At 43.4% G+C, this 26,536-nt stretch overlaps 1 protein-coding gene across 1 annotated transcript; it reads right to left on the bottom strand.

Annotated features, from left to right (window-relative positions):
- SRSF4 (serine and arginine rich splicing factor 4) lies at positions 1-26,536 on the bottom strand. The gene is made up of 6 exons (XM_002929558.4): positions 26,228-26,536; positions 9,707-9,849; positions 8,693-8,805; positions 5,053-5,267; positions 1,750-1,839; positions 1-1,485 (listed from the first exon to the last, which is right to left on the bottom strand). The coding sequence occupies exons 1-6, from the start codon at positions 26,332-26,334 to the stop codon at positions 663-665; spliced, it is 1,491 nt and encodes a 496-aa protein (XP_002929604.2). The 5' UTR covers positions 26,335-26,536; the 3' UTR covers positions 1-662.

Genomic DNA, 26,536 nt, shown 5'->3' on the forward strand with positions numbered 1-26,536 from the left:
TTTTGTCAAGCAAAAATAGTCTTTATTCAAATTTAATGGAAACAGGGGTCACTATACTTTGCAAGACGGGGAAAAATAAAATTAAAAAAAATTCTTTTCTTTTCTTTTTTAATATAAAACAATATAATCACAATACCAGAATATGGAACTCTACAGTTTATTTCCTATGGGTTACTGCAGGTATCAATTTTCCTCGACTGTGCTATTCACAACTTTGTTAAGTCCAAAAGTATGAAACCAAAGTGGTAGGAAACTTAAGACTTCGCACTTTCACTAAATGGCAAACATCAAAGGGCATCAATTCGAGGGCAAAAATGGCTGAACTCACCGTACCTACCTACGTCAGCATTCCAGCCTGAAAGCCGTCCAGGTACTGAGCTCCCTGTAGGAAAGGCCAGGCTGAGGGCCGCGGCGGTTTGGATATTCTACTGTGGGCCATGAGTAAAGGGGGTTTTCAAAGAGAAGATTGTTTCAGTCGAGCAGGAAGGCCTGGCGCCAGGAGGCTTTACGGAGAGGAAGCACTTAGATTGAACAACTGGAGACACACCATCAGGGGTTAAAAATGTACAGCAGTGACATGTGTTCTACTGGGTCACGTGTGCTACGGCTACCGAACACGTACAAAAGACTTCTCGGGGAGTTCCAGCTGTGGTCGTAGCCAGTTAGGACCGCGAGTGGGACCTGGATCTAGACCGAGACGGTGATCTGGACGCAGACCTGGATCTGGACTTGGACCGAGACCGGGTTTTTGAAGCGGACTTTGATCTGGAGCGTGATTCTGACGGAGGGTTGGGTTTGGACTTGGAATTGGACCTCGACCTGGACCGGGTCTCCTGATGGGGGCCGGCATCCGCACTCTCCCCTCGGCCCTCCCTCTGGCCGGACTCGGCCTTGGCGTGCTCCCGCTCTTTGGACGCCGAGCGGGACCGTGACCTGGACTGCGAGCGCTCGGCGTCCTCCTTCTTCTTCTTCTTGCTGCTGCTGCCGGACTTGCTGTCTCGCTTGCCGCTCCGCTTTCTGCTCCGCTCGCTCTTGCTGTGGCTGCGGCTACGGCTGCGGCTGTGGCTCTCCTCGCGGCTCCTCTTCCTTCCCTTCCGCTTGTCTTTGCTGCGGCTGCGGCTGCGGCTGCCCCCTTGGCTGCGGCTGCGGCTGCGGCTCTTGTGGGGGCCCTTCTCCTGGCTCCGGCTCTTCTCCTTGCTTCTGCTCCTGCTCACGCTCGCTCGCTTCTCCTCCGCTCGCCTCTCCTGACTCCTGCTTCGGCTCTTACTCTTGCTTTTATGCCGACTGGGACTCCGGCTCTTGGACTTCCCGGCGCTGTCGCTGTTCTGGATCTTCTCTTCGGCCTGGTCTTTGCTCTTGCTGCGGCGCTTGTCGGCGCTGCGGCTGCGGCTCTTGTCCTTGCTGGGGCTCCGGCTCTTCTCCTTCTTGCTGCGGCTGCGGCTCTGGCTGCGGCTGCGGCTCTTGCTCCGGGAATGGGAGCCTGACCTGAGGAGACACAGGCATCGGGGTCACACGCGGCCTCACACCACCCGTGAGGACAGACGACTAGAGGGAAATGTGGGCGCGCTGCCCCACCGTACAGTGCGCGGCGGGCACTGGCCCAGGACCGCTTTCTGCACCCCGACTGCGGTCCCGAGCCGGAAAACCTGGGTCACGTGAGGGAAGACTGGCACCGTGACGAAGACCGAAGTGGGACACGGTCCAGGTATGTCCTGCGGACCGCCTCTGCTCACACCAGGGAAGACCCACCTGGACCGAGATCTGCTCTTAGAATGGCTGCTTTTGCTGCTGCCACTTCGGCTTCTGCTCTTTCGAGAATGTCTGCTTCGGGAACGAGACCTAGGGGGAGAGAATATTCTTTAATAGTTGCTGACAAAAGGCTAGCTGAATAGTAAGACATTTTTTAATTGAAAAACATGTCTGGCATTGGCTGTTGCCCAGACTCAAAGTTGAAAGAGAACCCTCTCCACTGCTGTAGGTCCAAGGATCCAGTACCTGCAAACACTCCACCTGCACGGCTTCCCTGAAACTCAGCACCTCTAATCCTGAGTCTCTTTCCCCCACGCCCACTCTTTTTGCTGGGTTCCTGCCTTTCTTCCGCCGATGCCACTGTTACTTCCCCAGTTCCTCATACTGGAAACCAGAGCCACCCCGGACCCTTTCCTCTCCCCCCGGCCTCTTCTGTACTAATGATTCTGCCTGTTCATCGGCAGCTACTGCCACTGCCGCCGACCACACCGTCCCCATCAGTCTCCGTCCCTCAACAGCTTCTTTACTAGCCTTCCTGTGAACACTTTTGCCCTTGACCTATCAATTCACTCACTGTGACCAGAGAGCCGTTTTAAAAACACACTCAAGCTCTAAAAAAAATCTTTAAAAGGCCAAGACTGTAACTCTGCTTACTTCCACAGTAACCAGGGCTCCTGGGGAAACGGCTGATTCCAAGAGTAGGGCAGGGAATATACAAGATGGGTCTAGAACATCTCATCAGGGCAGAAAGAGGGAACGTTCAAAGACTGCTGAGCACCACCATCTACGAAAGGACTTTAGCCACATACATTTAACCTGTATCCCCATCACACCTCTCTAGACCCGACTCCAGTTTCAGGGAAGCAGGGGATAAAGTACAAGTTCATCAATGCCAAGAGGAAACAGAAAAGTCAGAGTGTAGGATACTACTTAAAAAAACACATACATAAAAAGTCAATGCCGCCGGAAGGGTGAGGGGAGGGAGCTGCTTCAGACCAGCGAGCTCTGACACGACCTCTTACGATGCAAGACTAGACTGGATTTTGGTCAGGAAACACAAAGACCTCTGTGGAACTACTGGAGAAATCTGGAAACGGCCTGGACAGAAGAGGGCTTCAGGGAATCGCTGTTGAGGTTCTTAGGTAAGAAAATATAAATGCGGTGATCCTCATTCACAGAGACACATGCGAAGTATTCACGGGTGAAGCATCAGGTCTTCAACTTCCCTGAAGATGCTACAGCCAAGTACACGTACAGGGCGCGTGCGTAAACACACACACACACACACACACACACACACGAAGACAAAGGGGGCAAAATGCTAACAACTGAAGCTGGAAGGAGAGGACACGGGTGCTCATGAACTGTTCTTTGATGTATGAAAATGATCGGAATAAAAAGTCAGAGAAAATACATAGTGAAGCATATTCATATGAAAACCAAGATACCGAAGACACAGGAACCAACTTGAAGGGCTCCCAATGGCCAAGGCAGAACAATCTGAGCATAAAAAATGTGAACTGCAGCAGATGAAACATTATATACGTATCCGCATCTGAGAATTCCTTCAAAATGACACTAATACTAAACCACCACTCTCATCATTACCTTTAGGAAACCCTGGGGCACATTTAAAATTCTAAAAGTTGGTAAACAAAGGTGTTAAACTTTCATTTTCAGTTTCCTATTAAAATTGTATTTGAGACCAACAAGAATGGAAATAATTGACAGAATTATAGCCTTTAAATGCAAAAAGAATAAGGAGGTTAGAAAGTCATCCCTTAGCCACAGTGACTGAATGGCTCCAGGGAGGGAGGACTGTCGCTAGGCTGACGCTAGGACTGTCAGGCGGACTGTCGCAGACTCTGTGACGCACGGCCTAGGCTCAGCCCCGGACACACGGATGCGCTTCCCCATCATGCGCAGCGGGACAGCCGGACGCCACGCGAGTAGTGACAGGAAGTATAAAGTACGACTTATGAAGGTCACCTGCTGAAATACTGGCCTTACTCTAAATGCCTCAACACCTAACAAGGAGCTCATAGGAAATATCAGAGGCAGAATAAAGGAACATGATAAATATCACCACGAGATGCCATCAGAAGAATCTCCACTAGGAGAAGGTCTTCAAAGAATGCAACTGTTTCTTCAACTGAATGCATGGAGAATAAAAAAAGGACAAAGGAGGACATACGAGTGATTAAAAAAAGGTGAAGAGACATGCCATCTAATGGCCATGTGCAGACCTGGCTGGGATCCTAATATGAACCAAACGCAAAAACACGCATTTGAGACGATTGGGGAAACCTGAGTACAAACTGGCTAGCTGTAATATGGCATCATGGTTTTAGATTTTAGACGTACATACTGAAATAATTACAGGTGGAATGACAGGATGCCCAGACTTGCCTTAAATGAGGCAATGGGAGGGGTGGGGAGACAAGACTGGCAAAGAAACAAGTAACACAGCTGGACGGGGGACAGGCATAAGGGAATTCAGGGCTCACCAACCTATTTTCTCTAATGCTTTATGTATTTGAAATTTCCCTTAAGAAAAAAATTAGAAACAAAGCCAAACCTGAAGAGCTTAGAGGAGTCCCTAGTGACTTCCCACTGCTCTTCAATCCTTACCCTGGCCCGTGAGTCGGCAGGATCCGGCCCTTTTCTGCCTCATCTCGAGCCGCTCTCGTGCTGCTGCCCTCTGCCAGAGGCAGAATGGCACTAATCCTCTCTCCACCCGCCAGCTCCAGCTTCTCCTTTAGAGCTCAGCCTCTATGACGTGTCCTTAGAGAAGCCCCTGTCAGTTCTCCAAACTAGAGCTGTGTACATTTCCTTTGCCATACACTTATCACGATGGTCATTATTTGCTCAATGCCTGTTTTCTCCACTAGGCTGAGTCTCCACTAGTCCATGAGGGCATGGACTGTATTTGTCTCGTTCACAGGCCTAGTGCAGAGCAGTGGCTGCAGAAGAAAGTCTCCACTCTTGAGTAGGTGGTGTTTGGGAAAGTAAGCTAAGGGTCTACTCGCCATGTCTGTCCCCAGTAAGGGTAGGATCCGGGGTACCAAAGAAAAAATATCAAAATATGTCACTTGTATCTGCCTCAGAGAAAGAATTTCGATTTGTACTCATGATGTTAGAGTTCAAGAGTTTTGCAAATAACTGTTCAGTTCAAAGTTCGGAGTTACTGAACCAGACAGAACCATGTACTCAGAATTCAACAGGAGAATGGAAGTGGATTATCCATCTAAGTACTCGTTAATGAACTGACAGCAAGCGCCGACACGCAGACACCAGCAGTACCTTGAGTGGCTCCGGCTCCTGGAGTAGGACCGGCGTCGTCGAGAACCCGGCTTGTCTTCAACTAATCTGATTTTTCTGCCATTGACTTCAGTTCCATCTAATTTTTCCAAAGCTCTTTTCATATCAGAATAAGACACAAATTCAATCACTCCTTCATTTTTGCGTCCCTTGTGAGCATCTGCATAGGTCACTTCTCCTGCCTGACGCATATAATCCTTGAAAAGAGGAAAAAAAAGAAAAAAGGAAAATCACTCAATAGGTTATGATGCATTTTGTTAAAATGTCTAATGCAATTATAACAAAAGTTTTCCCTTTAGGAAGAAAAACTAGTTTTCCTCAGAATGAAGTTTACTCTTTAAAATACTTCCATCTACATACCAACCATTTACTAAGGTTCTTTACAGCATCAGGTGAGTGGTAGAGACAATAAATATTTATTCCTTTAAACAGTTATGTGTGAATATGAACATTTTTAACTATCCTTTTCTAGATTTTACAGTGGCAAGTTTTTTGTGTATAGCAGCTTTAGATACTCATGTCGCCACATGAGTAAATGCAGAAGTTAGGTCTTCACATCTCATTATAAATCCTTGTTTGAAAACATGTATAAATATTGACAACTATCTAGGGTAACATATAAAGATATCCATAAAGGGATTATGAGATTAGCCTTTAAGTAAAACCTCAGTTTTACTTAAAATTGCTGGTAGGGGCGCCTGGCTGGCTCAGTCGGAAAAGCATGTGACTCTTGATCTCAGGGTCATGAGTTTGAGCCCCACGCTGGGTGTAGAGATGACTTAAATAAATAAAACTTAGAAAAAATGAAATTACTGTTACAGCATTTCTTCAAAACAAAGACAGAAAGGAAACAAAATGGTACTGTGAAGCTCTGGCTTCAAAGGTTCAAGGACGACCCATGTTCCTTCAGTCCTTTCACTACTGTAAGCCTCTCTGCTCGTTCTCTTTGAGGAGTTAATACAATCCAGTGGGAGAATCCAACTAACATGCTAGATAAATACTAAAGTGATGTCTAAGGGGTGCCTGGCTGGCTCTGTTGGAAGAGCACTGGCTCTTGATTTTGGGGTTGTGAGTTTGAGCCCTAAATGGGGTGTAGAGATTAATAAACAAACACTAAAATAATAAAGTGGGGGTGCCTTGTGTGGCTCAGTCGGTTAAGCGTTTGACTCTTGATTTTGGATCAGGTCATGTTCTCAGGGTCATGAGATCGAGCCCCACGTCAGGCTCCACACTCAGTGGGGAGGCTGCTTGAGATTTTTTCTTCCCCTCCCCCTGCTCTATCTAAAATAAATAAACAAATAAATCTTTAAAAAATTTTTTTTTAAAAAGTGATGTATAAATGAGATCAGATTAGTGTTTGAAAAGACCATGACATTTAGGTAAATTCAGAACTTAAGGCTTTCTGGCTAATTTCCCCACACTTCTTTGTATGTAGTAGATATTTAATGAACATTTGTGGGATGTATAAATGCTCAACAGTTAATTGTTACTGCTTTCCTCTAAACACATGCCATTCAATACCTTCTCTGCTCATTGCATCATAAAATGCTTACATATAATCTTCACAATTAGTGTGCCTGATACTATTTTCGAGGATTCCCCAACTGTTGCAAATTTCAGGTTATACAGTCTCTGGCTATTACTCATAATCCAGCAAAGGAACATTTTTGCAAATTCTTTCAACTGAATTATTTGCAGGAGTGGGGGTTCTGGGTAAAAAACAGGGTGTCCATATAATTTATCACCCAAATTTGGGCACCTCTGAGACTGAATGAAGATGCCGTTAAGTTATCCCAAGACTGCGACTGTCTTGGACAGGTTGAGATGTATGCTAACTCTAGTAAAAGGGCTTAGAGGAATGTCACTACTTTTGTTTTATACTTCCATCATATTTCCAAATTATTAGTAATAGCAGCTAACTATTAAATGTTTATACGATTTAATTAAACTCCTAACGTGAGATAGATACAATTATTTCCCCCATTTTGCAGAACAGAAAAGTAGAATATAAGACTTTAAGGAGCCAGACTTCAGAATCTGAATTAATACTACTTACCCCACCTGACGGGTCAAACTACCAAGTCTCAATGCCTCTGGAGGTAGACTACTATATAAATTTCATCTCAACATCTCTGGGTGTTGTGAAATTTATGCATTTTAGAAACAAATAGCCCTGAAATTTACTTTTGCATTTCTTCGAGTAACAGTTAGCATTTATTGTGCCAGGAACTGTTCTTGGGTTTTTTATATTAAATTGCATTCGATTTGCACAATAACTTTGAGTAAAAATGAGTATTAATCCCACTTTTATAGCTGAAAAATATGAGGCACAAGAGGAACGTAACTTGGTAAAATAACTGACAGGTGGCCGAGCTGGGATTCACTGTAGACAGGTGGGCTCCAGAACCCTGTTAAGTCCGCTCTGACTTACAACCTGCTTGGCTCTATTACTCTCCTTTCCAGATAGTGAAACTACCAAAGGTACAGAAGTATGAAATCAACTGAAGACACTGGCAAAGCTTCATTTTAACCAAAAGTCTGAAAGCCTTCCCCAGTTTCTCCCCACGGCACTCAACCGTGAACTCTCGGAGCACTGGAGCCATTCCTGCAGTGAGCACAGGCCCGCTAGCAGACACTCCGTGAGGGCCTACTCCACTGCTGACAACAGCACCAATCGCGGAAGAAAACGCCAGCGTAGGTCCTGCTCTTGCCTCTTGTGCTAAGACCAAACCATCTAAAGACTACTGGGAGCAACTTCAAAAAGGGAAAAAGGATACAAAATTGCTTTGATGAGTTAAAACCACATGAAGGTAAGATCCCTAACTACTTTCTGCTAAGCCTAGACAGACTGACTCACTCGTTCTGCCCGCGAGCACCTGTTTCCTGATGGACTCAAAACGAGAAGTGAGAGTGGAAAGTCACACTATCCTTTTCTTCTGTCCTTCCACCATTCAGGTTAAGACACTCCAGCCTCTCTTCCCTACAGAGCTTAAAAACAGTTGTCAGAAGATAAGCTGGGATCAGTGCAAGGGATGGTCACCACCTTGTGGTGTGGGCAACACCACAACAAAACCTTATAAAATAACATGAGTCAGACAGTCATTTTCACCCATGAGGAGCTCCACTGGAAGCTGACACAAATGTGCATATTATAGCTAATGTCGCAGGAAAGAGTGGTGGTTGCGACTTTTTCTTTGGTTGGTGAGGAACTACAATGGCATCTCTCTCTATAACACCCTCGACACAGTGGAAAATTTAATATAGCTTGTCCCTAGAGTGATGGTCCCCTGATGTACAGTAATAGTGAGATTCTGATGTCTTTTGTACTCCTATGGAAGCTTTTAAAGTTTTTATTTTTACGTTTTAAAAAGACTGGTTTTAAGCAATCTCTACACCCAACATGGGGCTTGAACCTACAACCTTGAGATCATGAGGTGGATGTTCCACTGACTGAGCCCGCCAGGAGCCCCTGGAACCTTTCGAGAATTTTCCAAGCTTTGGGAAAACGTTCAAACACATAATACCACTGCATTCTGTGTTCGCATGGGTCTGCACAAAATGATCTCTTTCCCGAGTTGAACTGCTCCCCAACCTTATCCCATAAGGTAAACGAGGCCCAAACCTTTAGGTCTTGCCAGCTGCACCGACTTGACAAATTCTCCACAATAAGTCTGTATTCCGTACGGGTAGGAGGGCCATATTTATCTCGGCCACTTCTTCTATAACCATATCCACCTTTGGAAGGTTCAAACAGGTAAACATTACTTCAGTGGAGGAAGAGGAAGAAGGGACACAACACATACCCCCGAGTGTACCACTCACCCCACCCCACAACAGCACAGCTATTTTAGCTCAGTCCCCGCCCCGTAATTCTAAACTAGATTGGTTTTTTTAAAAAAAGCAATCAACTAAACATGAAATTTAATTTAATTTACAAAGTGGTAAGTATATATATTCATTAATATTATATTTAAAATTAACATGCATAAATTAAAACTATTAACAATGTATCAATTTAGAAATAAGTAACCAAATTACTAAATCAGTTACTGGTGTTACTCACAGTGATTAAAGTTTTTGTGAATATTTTATACGAAAAAAAGTTTCAGGCACCTATTTCAGTTTAATCTCATCTGTGTCTAACCCTTGGGATCCTCACCACCCAGGTCTAATGGGGAAAGGTTGCGGTCGTCACATGGCTTCCTGTTTTGGTCAGCCAAGGGCCACAATGGTTCAAAGAGCCACGCATGGAAAGGTAACCCAAGGTCAGCAAATGGAACAGGCAGTCATCTTAGCCTCAAAGGATTCTTTTAATTAAAACATTGAGGTCTTTGTTAAATCTATGTTAAACAATTGCATTACAGAGAAAAAAAAAACAACACAAACACACATCATTAAACATATTTATGAAGTATTAAAACAAGTACTTTGTCATTAATTAAATTAAAATTAAACAGTATCAAAGATGTTTATTTGCAATTTTACATTTAAAAAGATACATAATTTATAAAACAAATAGCTTAAATAGCAATACATTTCAGTGTAACATTAATTAATTAATCAATTACTTAAAAAATTAACAATCAACAACAAAGGCATGTATGGCATTGATACAAATGCCCTTTTAAATGCTTACTGCGTCCAGAACCGTAACTGCCATCTCGACGGGGGCCGCGGGCATGCTCAACAATTACTCGCTCACCACAAAGGTCTTTGCCATTTAGTTCATAAACAGCATCATCTGCATCACGCAGATCATCAAACTCCACAAACCCATATCTAGGAGAGAGCAAACAAAATCCTGGTTGGCACCACTGTGACAGCCAGCTTCACTATCATTAAAGAGAAAGCAATGAGGGTCATGCTTAGCAAAGGTTAGGTGGGTTTTGCAAACTAAGGATCGGCTTTCTCTTCCCTTTGGCTGAAACCACTTTGCTTTGTGCCAACAGGCACTGCAAGCGGACAGGGAGACTTCTCAAGGTAGACTCCTATCTTTCTAGCAGGACTCTGGCTAAAAACAGAGACCATTTCTTTTGTTCCCCAAGTAGTTGGTGGCAGCTGCAGAGACCTCCAGAGGGCTGCTTGGTATGAAGGATCAAAATATGTGACTCTTTAACACTGAGTATTTGCCCTTTTAAATCACATAAAAACTTTTTTTTTTTTTGTAAGCTTTAGCCCAAAATGAGAGCTTCAAGAACAACTAGACCTACAATCAAGCACTGTGTCTTAACTGTTAAGTCAAGTTTGGAATAACATACCAAGTAAAAAAATTCACAGTACCTCAAATCTCAGTTAAAGGAAAAAAAATTGTTTTAAGTTCCTGTTCTTCTACCTAAGCAAATTAATCACAAATGAACTAACTGTTCTAGAAATTCCTAGTGGAAAAAAAAATCATATCTATTCACTTCCTCATGATTTTGCAAATTCATTTCCAGGAGGTTTTAGGTAGGCTGGAATTTTCTAAAAACTATATATGACTGTGCAAACTTCTTTAGACAGCATTGCTAGGAATTTCCCAACAAAGAGGTTTGCTGGTTTTCACATATCTGAAAGCAAGCCCCCTCCCCCCTGAATCCTATTCATGCCTGTTAAAGAACACAACTTACAAAACTGAACAACAAAATGTGTAAGATATTCATAAGTAAGGTTAAACAAACACCTTATAAGCTACGTTATCAATAAACTTCCAGTTTGGTCTAACAACACGGCTGTGAAATCTAGCTTTGCGACCACTGCCTATATTTAAAAACCAAAACCATCTTAATGATCATACCTAATCACAAAGGAAAGTTACAAACAGAGTCTTTAACAAAGCTGTGTACACAGGCAAACACTGACCAGTGTTCCGCTGTGTCTAAACGGACTGGAACCAAAAAAAGGTTACAAGGCTTGACAGGAGTTCATCCAGCCTGACCGACATTATTCCAGTTTCCTTAGCACGTAATGCTGCATTCAGCAACATGTTAAGTGAGAGAAACTTGGAATTGCGGGATTTTCCCTTTACTGAAGAGTTCCCTTCCAACCAGAGCCTCCCGAGGTGACTGTGTATGGCTGACAAACTTTGGAGGGTTCTTTACACTGAAAAGTCTATGAGAGGCATTCAAACTTAAAGTCACTGAATCTCAACTCCATTAAAAAAATGGAACACAGACACATTCAGCTGTTCAATGGGAAATGTTTTGCAGTAACACAATTCAGAAGCCACCCGGCTCAATCTGTGGGCTATGAAGCCTAAAACATGGTTTGATGCTTCCAGAAGGCTAGAATTGCTGTGCAGTGTAGTAAGAGTGATTCTGAACATGATGTCATATTTGACAAAGCAGGTAAAGCCTCTCCCAATCATTGACTTACTACATCAAAAAGTGCTTTACAGTCACTAAAAATGTATCACTGATAATATATTGCAGCTGCCTTTTCCTTTCCTAAGTAGAGTGGGATAGCGGGAAAACTGTACTATCATTTTTAGAGACAAAATTAAATAAAAAAGCAGATAAATCAAATCTACTTTCTACTTAAGTTTATTTCTTGATAGATCATAAAATACTCCCCTGCCCCCAAAAGTGCCTGCCTTCATTTAGTTGTCAAGACTGGTCACAGGTCTGCTTTGCCCACAGCATCGCTGCTCTTGGCATCCTATGGGTGAGAGCCTGATGCCAAGTAAAGAGCGATGTGAGAACACCTTCACCCCGGGCGTGAGGAAATGTCCCAGTGCCCCTCTGAGAGTGGCATGCGGGCTCAGCGCCACATGCTGCCCCGAACGCGTCTAACGTGATGTCCGAAGGGCAACAATGACTCCTAAAGACTTAACGAATCACGGATATACCCAAATGGTTTTCTTCAAAATAATCAGGGTTTTTCAACTATTCGAGGGTCAGAGAATGCAAGACCCTAAGCTCTGCCAATGGTATGAACTAGAAAGCCCAACTTCTGTTACTAACAGGTGATGCTTCGGTCAGACCTATGTGGTAATGCATTCTCCAAGACTCCAGGTGCCCTGCGTGTGCTCATTCTGTTCCGAGGCTTACATGTGGAACCTATCCTGACCTTGGAGGGAAAGTAATGACAGTCCGTTAAATGGAGACACAATGATCTAAAAAAAACGCCCCAAAACAAACAAAAAACTAATGCTCAAACAGACCAATCTTTCTCTGCAGCTGCGGCTGAAGCAAGGCATACCCTGCCAATATAATTCTTCCCTGAGTTGTAAGGACCAATTTGTGTTATTAGAGGAAAACAGCCCTTACAGTCAGTCCTTCCTTAATATTTACTTCTAAAATTTCTAGTAAGTAAATTCTAATATTGACTTCTAAGTGGGTCACTTAGTAGACATGTCTGGGATATCCAAGTCACTTATTAAAATAGCTACCTTGAGATCAAATTTATTTTGGTTTACAGAAAAAATCTGGCTACTCTGTGAAAAGCCACAAAATCTATTTGGGAAATTTCATTTTAATTATTATTATTTTTTAGTAAACTCTATGCCCAATGTGAAGCTTGAACTCAAGACCCTGAGATCAGGAGTGGTGTGCTCTACTGACCAGCCCGCCAGAACCCCTATTTACGAAGTGTTTAGGTCAAAGTCCAGTCCAAGGATTAAATCAGGCATGTGACTGTCTCCTCTCTTGGCCACGGGCATGCTGGGTGGGTTTGGAAGAGTAAACCAAATACCCTCTTGCGCCACAAACCGGACCTGACAGGGACTCCTGTTCTGGGCAAAGGAAAGACCGAACCAGTGTGGTTGCTTCTACCACGTTACTGTTTATTCAGATCGGCTTTACTGACAGACGGACTTTGTTTCATTCACTAGGCAGTGAATGGGTTCCCCAAATAAGGCAGGAAGACTACGCAGTAACAATAAAGTGTTACTTAACATTTATGAAGTAATCTCCACATACTAGACAATGTTATCTCATATTCACAATACCCAAGAGCCAGGTACTACTATCCCCATTTTACAGATGAGGAAACAGAGACACACAGTGTTAAGTAACCTGCCTGACAAAACAGCAGAGCTGGCATTCAAAACCTGTGGTAGGCCTCCAGAAGGCAAACTCGGAACTATTCAGCCTGCAGCAGCAAGAACTGGCCTGGTTTCTAGTCCTGGTTGTGCTATCAACCAACTCTGACAAGTGGATTTAAATCATTTTATTTTCCTGGGTCTTAGTTTATCTGTGAAATAAAGAAGCTATACTACATATCCCTAAGGTTTCTCCTAATGTCAAAAGTATGATAGGTAAATGTCAAAATGGGAGAATTTCAACTAATCTGGTAGCATCAGAGGAATACCACAGTGACAAATGGACAAGGATAAATTTAATCTTTGTCATCTCAAGTACCTTTTAAAAACTATTGTATGGGTCCTAATTTTCAAATTTTAAAACTGTCTCTGAATTAATTTTAGTCCTTTGAGAAAATAAAGCTCTCCCTGGTAACTAATATCAGAGGATCTTTCTACATTGATCTTAATGTCCCTACGTGCTTTGCAGCAAATAACATGAAACTAATCTCCCCGAAAGTACTCTCCTTTTGAACCCTTTGTCAAAATAAGGAGGGATATAAAATACACACATGCATGCATACATGTTGTATGTATTGGCGTGTGTCTATCTATGCATATACGTCTCTGGTGTGACCTGTGAGTAAGCCCCACAAACGCAACCTAACATTTCTTTCTGGCTGCAGACACCCTTCCTCTTCTACTGGTAAAACCCACCATCTTCCAGTAATTCCAGTATGAGAATAAAGAAGATGAAGGAATTCAGGGGAATGAATCTAAGACGAATTTAAAAATCCCTCCATGGCAGGGCTTGGTAAAACTAAAACAAAAACCTTCCCAGGTGCTTCTTCCTGCTTTACTCCCAGATGTCACGTCATCCACTACCACCCCCCCCCGCCCCGTGCCTAGGGGAAAGAACAAAAAGCGTGGCCTATTAAATACACACCGTTTTTCAATTAAAAGAAAACTTCTTTCTTCACCATTCCTCTGCTATTGCCTTTTCCCTAACTCTTTTCCTCTGGGTCACATTTTATCCTGACAGACTTAGCCAAAAAACAAAAGAGGAGGGGAGTGCCTGTCATTTTCTCCCTAAAAAAGCAAGGACCGGGATCCTTAGCAAGTATGGACAGGTATGTGGACAGCATGACCAAAGCCACACGGAGTTGTGTGGGCGCTCTACACTTGAGCGCAGGCTCCCAGCACGGCCGGCTCTGGTGGCCCTCGTTCAACAGCTGCCCTACTGCTCAGGCTATCAGTCAGAACTCGGAGATGCTGGAACTAGAATGACATGGTTTTCAAACTACACTGAGCATTCCGCTTTTAGAAACGTTAATCACACTTTTCACCCAAGAAGTAGCATCTGAGCCCGTGTTGTTGCTAAAGGGGCTTTCCCTGATCCTAATCATCTCTACGGATGGTCCCAAATGCCACTCTGCATGGCTCGCTGAAGAGGATGTGCTGCCGACCCGCCCTCTTTCAGAACGACTTAGGGTCATCCCTGTCTTCCAGACACCTTCGCTGAATAGGGAGACTGGAGAAAAGTCCCTTCTGAAAAATGAGGAGCAGGACTTGCTCTGGAGGCATGCTGACCAAGCTAACCAGGCAGGGCGGGACCAAGGGGGTGCTCAGCGCTGGCTAACCGAGGGGGAGTGACATGAGGAGCAAGGGAAAGCAAGCCTCCATGCGTGTGCCTGCCATTACCCACCAACACTGCTTACCGAGGGGCATGCCTTGGTGGTTCTCTCTATAAGAAAAATGTGCCCCTTTCCACGGTAGATCTCTGCTCACCTTTGTCCTACAACTGTGCCACATGCTTTTCTTTGTATGTGGACATGACAGTCCTCAGCCAACCATCAGCAGGATGTGAGTTTTGTTTTCCCAATGTGGTGAGCCATTCCCACATTCACTCATTTTCCTTGTAAGAACCGAACCTCTCCATGGCTGGTCAGGATTAGGGATGTTGCTGTAGCCAAGGAAAAATTTTCATCTGTTGAAGTTAACCCATGGGGTGGCTTGAACCCTCAAACTAGGGTCAATAGCACTGTTCTTTAAGGGCAGAGCCCTTAAATCTACCCTGAAAGAAATGGCATCAGTGAACAGGAATCAAACAGCTTTCTTTCAAAGTACTCAGTGTTGGTCCTACGCTTCGGTCTACTTGGTCCTATGAGGTGAAAAAAATTAGGACATACTGACAGGATAGTAATAACAGCAGTACTCCTCGCTGTCTGCATAAAGTGCTTGGAAAAGCGCAGAAACACACTTCTGCAGCTGTTCTCTATTGCTCAGGTGAGGCCGACTCAGAAAAGCCTGCAAGTGAGAACGGTCACTGCCCCAACTCCAGAGGTCTGCACCCTTCCAGGGAAGCAGTGGGTTAGGCCCTCAAAGCAGAATTACCCATGTCACGTTCACTGCTCTGGGTCACTGATTATGGCTGCAGTTTGACTTTTCCGGTCACACAGGATTGCTCATGACCCACGACTAGGACTCCTACCACATAAAGGAGGTTCCTGAGACCTTTTCCTATCCTGACACAGGAAGGAGGCTGCTCTGGGCATTCTGGCCTCCCTTTCTTTAGCCTCAGAGGAGGGATGGCCATCAAGGCCGCCCGGAGAAGGTGGATGACTTACCCGTGCTCACTGAGTGGCAGAGCTGGGGTGCGACTTCAGGGCTCACCAGTACCCAGTCTGGGGCTCTTTTCACGTCGGCAAACTGGCAGTTCCCGCACACCAAGAGCTCTCTCATTAGAGCTAGTGTGGATTCCTGGTCTGTAAGCGCTGGCCACAGCTCAGTCTGCACTTGATCTTTCCCCACCTTCAAAGAAGAAAACCTACCTCATGATTTCTCTCTCCTGGAGCCCCTGACCACTCATCTCCTCCCAGCACTCGGAATCACCCCTGACGACTCCTCTCTGCTGCCCGTTCAGCTGGCCCTAGTTCTCGCATTTGCCGGGCGCCCAAGGCCGTCTTCTTCCTGTCTGATCCGCTTACTTAATTCCAAAATATGGCTATTCTTACTAGTCACCTTGTCTCTGGGTGTAGCAGGGAAAGCCAGCTCCTAGATCATTCTTTTGCTCAGAGGTCTGTAATGACTCCTAAATATCTTTGTTTCGATCATTCTCCAAACCTGAGTGCCTTGATTACAAAAGGTGAAGCAAAATAATCTTCTTCCATAGACTTGAGAATTCTCTCTCTCTTACGAAGTCTCACACACCTGCCTGACTAATCATCGGAGCACCTCCTTTAGCTTTGGCACTTCTATTCCATTTTGTTTTACATGACGATGTTTCTATGGCCTTTCGAGGCCTTGCTCTTTTTTCTTTGTGCTGACCCTCTCATTTGATTATGTGCTCTTTGTTAACAAAGACTAATATTTAGTGTAGTGACTGGCACATAGTAAACAATTCATCTGTAATATTCCATTCATTCCTCATATTGTATGTGAAGAATGTACTATTATGATGATTATTCCCATTTCACAAATGAGAAGACTGAGGCTTGGAGAGGCTAAGCTACTGTTCACTGTCAAGGAGCTCATAAGTGGTGTGGCTGGATCTGAACCCAGATCCATCCGACTCCAGACTCAAGCTCTAAACTACCAGGTTACACGCTGCCTTTGTAAAGGCAGATACTTCTCTCCCATGGTCCTGAGTACAACCCTTTTCATTTAACAAATGCTGTTGCTTGACTTGATAATCTAACTTCAGGTAAGTCAGGTTGTATTCAAGTTTTTGGTAAGTGGGGGTAAAATCTCCAGGGAGAAAAAGAAATGGATCCTGGGGCAAGGTGAGGCACCTCTAAGCTTGGGGTATGTGACAACCAGGTTACTTTCACTCTTGTCTTTTGGTTCCCATTAGCCAGTGTCAGCCATCTGGTCCTTCCGAAAACATGTGTGGGTTCAGAACATAACAGACTAGAAGAATAGAGGAAAAATAAGATTATTCTGTGCAATCCCCATTCTGGAGGTCCCACAACAACCCCTGGAATCTGCCTTTGGTTTTAAGGCTCAGCAAAAATTAGACCAGCATAGAGATGACAGAGAGTCGGGCCTAGAGGTGGTAGATGTGAATGGATATTGACAAAATTATGTATTTAAGAATGCACTTAATTAGTTTTGTAAGGAATGGTGACTGGGACCAAAAAATATAAGCATGAATGGTATGGAAAAAAAATGGACCAGAAATCAAAGAATGCTGTAAGGTTTACGAATTCCAACTACACCAGGATTATAGCAGCAACCAGGAAAGTACTTTGCAGATGACAGGCATCTAAGATCTGATTTAATTTTGTTTAATTCCAAACTACTATTAACATGACTACTCCAGCCCACCAGAATTCCTTCCTTCTTCAAATTCCTTTGTAATAATTTTCACAACTCTGAGGTTTAGTGTTAGCTCACAGATGAAGACAGTAAGACTCAGAGCAGGGAAGGAACTTGCTGAGGCTACCCAACACCTGGAGTCATTCCTAGTCCGAAGTCAGCACTCACTATCACGTGCTACTGCCTCCCACACAGTAGCGGAAGATGCGGTCCAAAGAGCAGACACAGTTTGAGAAATGCAAGCTCTAGAAGCACAGAAAATCAGTTTTACCAAATTATGCGCTGTGGAAGAGAAATGCCCACACGAATATTAGCATCTCATGACAAATACTAAATGGTAAGAAATACCATCTCTGCAGCTGATAGGTGCTGATACCAATAAGTTGTGAACACTTATTCTCTAAGTTACTTGTGGAACCAAACCTATCAAAATTACCAAATTTTATAGTTCATCAAAATTTTAGCACCAGTCTAGGAAAACAGAAAATGGTAACATCATTAAGGGAATGCCAGCCCATCTCTAAAGGAATGCTCACATATCGGGGTGAAGAAAATATAACAGAAGTAATCAGTACCTAAGCAGTAAAACAAAATTCCTCCAGAATAGTAGGAGGTAGGAATCTGTATCAAGTTCAAATTTAGTCTTACTTTGTAACCATTCTATGGGCCTATCTGCCAATTCCTTTCAACTATCCAAAACCACTTCAAAATGAACGTAAGGTTGCTAAGCAATTTCACTTTCATTAGGCTACCAACATATTTCTACCCCATAAAATGGGGCTACTCCCAGAAAGCAACATACTCCTGCATAGTTTGTGGATCACCACTACAACCATAACCCCCGTCACAACAAAGTGTATTTCACTGATATTTTACACTCAACATGGCTGCTTTCTTCAAAGGGGGTAAGGGGCGAACAATCACACCTCTGTACTTTTCCATTTTCTGACACTTATCAGCACTGAGAGTAAATGAAGAGATCCCACAAGAAAAGGGGTCAACTATTCCCTGATGACACACTACAGCTCATGAAGACAATCAGAGATTTAAAAAATATGTGTATTAAAAAAAACCCTCAAGAGATGAACGTCATATTACCAACTTAGGGGGAAAAAAAACAACTCTTGGGATATTAGATAGGAATCCGGTATCTGTAACTCATACCTAAGTGAACTAAAAGTTTACACTCAGCAGACAGCACTACTTGATTCCACACAAAAGCCACAAACAAAACCAGTTCGTACTTACCTCTAAAATGGCAATATGAGTGGGTAACAGGTGTTAAAGCCTCTTAGAAGTTACATCTTGGCTGTTCCCAAATCCCTCATAACCACTCCACAGTCCCTGGGTTGCAGTCAGTTTCTTTTCCTTTTTGGTTAAAGACGCCACTTCCTATGCTATTTCTTAGGGGATGCCCTTCCCTTGAAATCAGTCATTTAATTCATTTAGTATTTTAACATTTTCAAATTCTTTTAACATTAATGGATCAACAGTTTCTTTTCATTCACATGAAATGACTTTTCTCAAGCTCAGTGCTTCTGGTGTGTGGTTCCTGACTCCTGTGCCCGAGCCTTCTGCTCACCTCTTCCATTCCTGAAGGCCGGATTCAGACCTCCCTCCTTTCCTCCTTTGGTCTCCCCACCTTCTCTAGGTCTTGGAGGTCTCTGTTTACGAATGCCCCCCATTCTGGCATCCAGGCCTAAAGATGTGGCTGGGGGACTTGACAGAAGGATTACAAGCGTCATTTGGATGCTTCTTCAGGTATCATTTGCAGTATCATTTGCAGTTCCGAGACAACCAGACTTTGATCTCAACATGTAGGAAAGTCAGGTAGGGCATTTCCTCAAAATATGGGCATGCAAATCCAGAGCACAGCCTGAGCCTTCAGGTTACTCCAAGACCAGACAGCCCTAGCAATAATGCGACAGAGATCAATTCACTGCATCTGCTTGCACAAATCCTACCCCAGTCAGCCAGGACAAAGCTGACACCATCTTACAGATCTTCAAAGAATAGCCTGAAAGTTTCACTAGAGTTTCTGTCTAGGGCCAGCATCACAAAAACTACCACCTGTCTCACTGTTGGCAGTAACTTTTTAGCTTGTTGAAGACTCTGTAGAGAGACTAAAGACTGAACAGGCTGTGGAACCTAACCACCTTCTCATCCTTGGAGGCAAGTGCCAGAACAATAGGACTGAACCATCTGGAAGGAAAGCACGAGAGGCTTTGACTGCCACTGCTCCTGCTGTATTTGGTCTGGGAATAAGAAAGCACTTCAGCTTCCAGAGTTGTCAATAACTCATTCTGTAACCTTGTGCCAGGCACTTAATTGCCCCAATGCCTCAGTTTCCTGATCAGTACAAACTAGAGACAACAACACTTGTTAGTAAAGCGCTTTGGTGTACGCGGTTGGAAAATAAATCACACAAGTGCATGCTGTTAATGTTTTTTTAAAATTTTGAAATTTCAGTGTTAGCTTACAAATTTATAAAGACCCCCCCCCCACAACAGTATTCTCTCACATACTAGGAGCATCTTTCTTAGAGAAGCTCAAAGTACAATTTTCTGTTTAAGTTACTTGGAAGCATCCAGAAATACTGGGAACCCAAATCATATTTGATCTAGCCTGCATCCTATGCTTACCTTTTAAAAGGGACAAATACTTCACATGGCCCTTTTTATTCATATGCTCCCTCAATAAGAAAGGGAGGAGCAAGATATTAAACTGAGGAACAGGGGTTTAAAATGACTTGGCCGAATATTTAGAGCCAATGTTTATTCTTTTCACAAACTGACTGGGGAACCAGAACCACAGAGTGGAAGTCTCAAGCCAGGGAATTTATGCTAGCAACATTTGGGTCAAAACTGCAGTACGGTATTGTCTCTTGGCACTGATTTTTCAAAATGACAGAAACTTAAAAATTTCGGATGTAGGCTGACTTCAACAAGAGCGCAGTACAAAAACCAACTTGGTCACATCTGTAATGGTTATGCTACCACTTCAGAATGCTACTAAATTCGTAGCCCTGTGTCTCATTATTTCTTACTCATTTAAGAAAAAGTTCTTGGTGAAGACACTTAAGACCACCTGCACCTGTGAAATTAGCCAAGATTTGAAACAACACGGATGCCCGAAGCTGGTGAGGCTGCTGTGACAGGCGCCATACACTGCTGGTACAAGAGGAACTGGCACACAGCTTTTCTGAAAGTCATTTGGCATGACATGCATCGAGAGCCTTGACAACGTTCTTTCCTGCCGTGACACGTGTGAATTTTACTTCACAGGATCTGTCTTAAGGAATGATAAAGATACGAAATTTTATGCACGTGATACTCATCACAGCATCATTTTAACAACCAGAATGTAGAGATGACCTAGGAGGAATGGTTGGGTAAATCATGATTCAGGCATGCAATGAATTTTCTGCAGCCATTAAAATGATGTATGTAAGATTTTTATGTAACAGAAAAAATACATGAGATAAATTAGGTAGAAAAAGTGGGATGTAAAATTGCACCTAAGACCTTATGTTAGGGGCGCCTGGGTGGCCCAGTCGGTTAAGCGTCTGCCTTCGGCTCAGGTCATGATTCCAGGGTTCTGAGATCCAGCAGGCATTGGTTCCTGGCTCAGTGGGGAGTCTGCTTCTCCCTCTCCCTTTGTCCCTCCCCCTGCTCAGGCACTGGCTCTCTCTCTTAATAAATAAAATCTTTTAAAAAAGACCTTATGTTAAAAGGATTTTGTATTTATTTTCTAAACAAGTGTTCTTTTTTAAAAAAAAGTTCTTGAATCTGTTATGCTTGGTAGGCTAAATGGATGAGCCTTAAAGGCGGCAAGATAATTTCCTCATATACAATTTTAAACATTCTCATTAAAAATCATAATATTAAAAAATTGTAATGAAGGCTAACTGAGGGTTCAGAAAAATAGGAACTCTTAAACACAACAGGTAAAAATATAAATACTCTTTGTCTCGAGAGTAATGGAAACCAATAGGCAGCAAAAGCCTTAAAGATGTATATATGCTTTGACTCCAAAAATCCACTCAGGAATCTACCCCAAGATTTATATAAAGGATATTTACCACAGTGCTGTAAAAGCATAAATTAGCAAAAAACCAAAGTCAACCTAAATGTCTTGCAACATGGTTTTAATTAGGTACAATAAGTAACATATGTGGGAATACCGTGAATCCATTAAGAATGAAGTGGTCAGAGAACACTTAATGACAAAGGGTCAGGCTATTCGGTAGAAACAAACAGGACGTATAATATGACCCAAGTCTGTGGAAAAGATGGGGAGGCATAAGAAAAGCATGGGTGTATGAAAAAAAGTCTCAAAATGCAGACAGTGTTATCTTTGGATGATTATTTTTTGTCCTCTAAATTTAAAAAAAATTTACAATACATATGTAAAAATTTTACAATCAGAAATAAAGACATGCTATTTTGAAACACTACAGGAATTAAAAATGGGTCTTTAATTTTAACCATGTATAAACGAAGTTGTCCTTTAAACGAAACTGTTTTAATCTTTTCTTATATAATCATAAAATTACTCCAGAACCAAATGCCTTACTTGACAGAAGATTCAAAGCCTTGGACCCCAAAGATTCAAATGTGTCATTATTTTTGAGGGCAGAACTGCCTGTGGACGAAAAGCTGGTGGGGTCTTTTTAAAGGGAGAGTGTTTGCCTTTTCTTTGTCATTCCTGGCACTCATTAGCTGTACTATTATCATAAAAATGATATAGCATTTATCGCTATTTGGTGGTAGATGAAGATAATCTCCCACAGTTCAATTAACCAGAAACCAAAAACCTGGAACATTAAACTAATTGTATTTCCATTATTGGCCCTTTAAAACAAAAAGACAAGAAACTAAACAAAACAAGCTCCCATCAAGGACTCAGAGAAAATCCCTGTGTGGGGTCTGGGGTTGGCATGGATTCATCTCAGTAACTAAAATCAAACAATGCTCTACAGTGATCAGGGACAAAACCAGTAATTTTGACTCACTGAAAGTCTTAACATATTAAAACAAATTAAGGTACGTTCTACTTGAAGGGATTTTCAAGGAGGGTGAAAACGAAAACTTCCTGCTAATACTTAAGAAGTTGTGCAAATCCAATTAAACAGACAAGAACACCCCCTGAAAATTCCAGATATTCACAATTTCACTGTAATATGAAGCACAGGTGTGAAATATATAGCCAAGTTTCTCTGGAGAGTTTTAATTCATGTCTTTAGCCAACTTAAAAATAAAACCAACAAAACAAAGAAACCTCAATGATTTGGAGGTTTACCTGTCCAGGTACTAGGCAAGTAAAATAATCTCAGGGTGTGATAAAATAAATTTATTAAACTAAGATATGGAAAAATTGAGATATAAAGATCTACGACTGTAACCACAAGATTCTGTGGCAAGAGAAACTACTGTATTAAAAACCTTCTACATTTCACATGATTTATTAATAAAAAAGAAAGCCCACAGAATTCACAAATAATCAAGCAACAAAAGTTACCAGAGTTGGAAGGCTATATAGACAGTTACTGCTAATGCTGTTGTTTCCTTGACCCCTGGTCCCACAGTGGCTCTTGCTGGAGTCAGTGTGGCAGGTTTGAACGTAGGAGATTCTAGGGGACCTGGAGCGGTCTATAGGGCCCTGAGAGATCTACATCATGTTGTGGTCCCAAATGAACCACCTTTTTAGGAATTCTCTAAAATAAAGGCAATCTAGATTAGGGTCCCCTGGAATAATAAAATGGCAGGCAATGAACTACTGTATACACACTTTTTGAAATCCCAAGAGGATCCATAAAATCCTCTCCTGGACATTAAATCTCCTTTGGAGAGCTCATCTGCTTCCTCATTCGGTCAACCTCCAGTTATACCAGTACTTTATGCCTATTTAATAAATTCCGAACATATCTACTGTCTGCTGATATATCTCACTTCTACATACACGTGTGAATGCTTCAGCAATTCATCTAAATCCTCTCCATCCAAAATCTGCTTTAGTGTTTTGATTACTAATAATTACAAGCCAGGTATGTTAAAAAATGCTCCTGAAGGAGACCTACTATCCTCAGTCAGTGTCCAGGACGGTAAGCTTACATGTTGCTAAATTATACCACCTTTTCCTTTTGTACCTCCTCCTTGCTTTCAGACTCCTCTGCACTTTTGCAATCTAGTCCAGTCAATTCTTGCTTGGAATCCATCTATACCATTGGTCCTTTGCTCAGCACTTTCCTCTGCAGGGATTCCTGAATGCTGCTGCCACGTGTGCCAGTTTGTCTCACCTGCCTTTGAATCCCTGCAATGACTTCCCATTCCTCATTTCAACCTTCAGTTTCAGTCACAGGTTTCACACATATCATGGTTTAGCAGCAGATCTGCTAAGAGAATAGTTCCCCCAAAGACACCCAGGTATTTTAGGGTTCAGCAAGGATCTGTCCTTTCTTGCCATTTCCCAGATAGCTCAATTATTCCCTACAGGGACTTTCAATTCCTATCTATAATATTGGATGCTCAGTGTAAAATCTTATAGTTGATGTGTCTGGTTCTTGTCACTTAATTTCTAAATCCCTCATGAGACTCGATCCAAGCTTGATTGCTCATTATTTCTCAAAAGTGTTCCTTATTGGACCACCTCCTCATCACCGGTTATGACACACATTATTCCCAGACACTTTATTTCAAGCCCCACTCAATTCATTCTTCAAAGCCCATTTCAAACAAATCTCTTCAAACAAATCATTCCAAGTTTTATTTGAGTTTAAAGCGAGAGCAAGCATTTCTTAACTCAAAGTGTACACGCTGTAACTGTCAACATTTAATTTACTCAAGAGCAGAACTGTTTTTCTTTCTTTCCAAACCATTTAGAACAGTAGCAGGCATCTTGTTGGTGGGTTATCAACGTATTTATTACATTAACCACTTTACCATTAACATCAACATCATTTCCTGCTATCACTTGAGAAACTTCAGAAAATAGACCGCACCAAATATGCTTCACGTTATCAAACACTGAAGCTATCTCCTAATGATTACGGTCAAAACCATCTGATTACAGCTACCATTTACAGCTACGAGCCAAACGCTTTACAATGATCTCTAATGCTCCTTTCCTTGTAGATGAGAAAACAGTCACAGAAGTAACCTGCCCACAGAGAGTAAGTGGTAAAGTTAGGATCTGACCCAAGCCTGTCTGGCTTCAAAAACCACGCTTTCCCCACAAAATTTACTCTGTCAACTTAGTTGGCCTCTGAAGAAAACTGGGAGTTTTCACTTCATCTTTCACATATGTATCACAGCAACAATAATAAAAACCCACTTTATCTAGTAAATTCCTCAAGAACCAAAAGCTCTATTGTACCAAATGAGTAATTTCCTAACCCATTTACTCTAAATCAGTATTCATAGTAAACACTTAAAAAAAAAGATTTTATTCTTTAGCTAATCTCTCCAACCAACATGGTGCTCGAATTTATAACCCGGATATCAAGAGTTGCATGCTCCACCAACTGAGCCAGCCAGGCGCCCCGTAATAAACACTTTTATGGAGGACATTTTCCTTAGTAAGAAGGTGATTCTTCCTAACAATCATTTTGAAATGACTTTTAAATCCAATCAACAATGTGAGTAAATGGAAGCTGCCAATTTGTCTCAAATATGCAACTTATACTTCAGTATTTTTCATAACTTCTCAAGTGTTAGTTGCTAGTATTACAAAGGAGAGTAACCTGTAGCCGTATCCAACCTGTTGCAAATGTCTTTCATTTTTTTTCAAATAAGCCAAGAGTTCCTCCAACACTCAAGGTTTAGTACCCTAAAATGTTCCCCCTACTCCTTTTAATTTTTATATCTATCTCTTTGAAGTCCTACCTAACATTTCCTGGTTCTCATAGTTTTCCCCATTGAGTACCTTCTCCAAGCCGGACTCATCTCCTTGCCCTGAAACGTGTAGCCCCTGCTGGCCCTGCTCTGCCAACGTAGATCAGGAATACAAGTAACAGACCAAACCCGGGGAGGCAGTAAGTTAGCAATTTCGAGCTGTGAATCTCCGTCTCATTAACTAGTTGCCGCAGATACTAGCCAGGGGGGCCACGATTCACTAACAAATTCTACAACGACAAAGCAATTTTTTGGCAAGTTGTAGAACGGAAACCACAGCATGGAAACTCTGTACGGAGGTGGAAAGATAACGAATCAAGACTTTAAATTACCCTTGCAGAGGGAACGGTCAAGGCTTTCAGCGCGGCAAGACGATACTTTCGAAACTGTCACTAGACTACTCACTCAAACCCGAGTCTCCCGCCCAAAAAAGTGTGACACATGCAAGTCAAAAAAGGCCTCCCTCCGGAGCTCCTGGACTCGGTAAAGATGCGTGGCGACTGTCTGATCCATTAGACTGGGCAAGAGGTGAAAAGGGAGCAGGAAATCCTGTTTATTTCCAGCAGCCCTAAGAGCGGGAAAGGTCGGTCTCTAACCGGAGACGAACCAGGCCCCACTGCCGGGGCCTGGGAAGGAAAAACCCAGGCCTCTCCCCGACGCCCTGGAGCCGTACCCTCCCGCCCGGAGCCCCAATCCCACTCGGGTTGTCTTTCTCCCCGTCCCACTCAGATCCTCACCATCGCTCCCATTATCCCTCCACCACCCCCACCCGCGCAGGCGCAGTGGGAACCAGGGCCTACCCGCGCCCCCGAGGCGCCGCGACTATGGCGGAGCCGGAGCAGGCCGGTAGCAGCTCCGCGCCGGGTAGGCGTCCCTCTCCCGTCCCCACAACCTCCCCACCACCGCTGGGGCCCTGTCCCCACCCGGCCGACCCCTCTTCTGCCCTCCTCACCCGTTCTTCAGATCCACCTCCAGGATCTTCCCGTAGCCCTTAAAGAAGCGCTCCACATCGCGCTCCCGGGCCTGGTAGCTCAGGCGGCCGATGTACACCCGCGGCATCCCGGCAACAGCGGCGGCGGCTTGGCCCGGCCCCAGCCCCCCTTAGGCGGCGGCCGGCGAAGCGAGAGCGCGGCGACGGCGGCGGCGGCAACGGGCGAGCGGCGGGACGGACGCAGCCGAACCCCAGCGACGTACGCGAGCACGCAGCACGCGAGCGCGCGCCTCCCGCCTTCCCCGCCCTCCCCGCAGGCGGAGGGTAACG

The sequence above is a fragment of the Ailuropoda melanoleuca genome, chromosome 2 (assembly GCF_002007445.2).
Source record: "Ailuropoda melanoleuca isolate Jingjing chromosome 2, ASM200744v2, whole genome shotgun sequence".
NCBI lineage: Eukaryota > Metazoa > Chordata > Mammalia > Carnivora > Ursidae > Ailuropoda > Ailuropoda melanoleuca.

Excerpts from the sequence above, each read along its gene's own strand:
- SRSF4 (XM_002929558.4), bottom strand. The coding sequence starts at position 26,334 with ATGCCGCGGGTGTACATCGGCCGCCTGAGCTACCAGGCCCGGGAGCGC. Across the intron at positions 5,268-8,692 it reads GCAGCTGGCAAGACCTAAAG|GATTATATGCGTCAGGCAGG; the intron begins GTTTGGGCCTCG and ends CCTCTTTTCAAG. Across the intron at positions 1,486-1,749 it reads AAGAGCAGATCTCGGTCCAG|GTCAGGCTCCCATTCCCGGA; the intron begins GTGGGTCTTCCC and ends GTGTCTCCTCAG.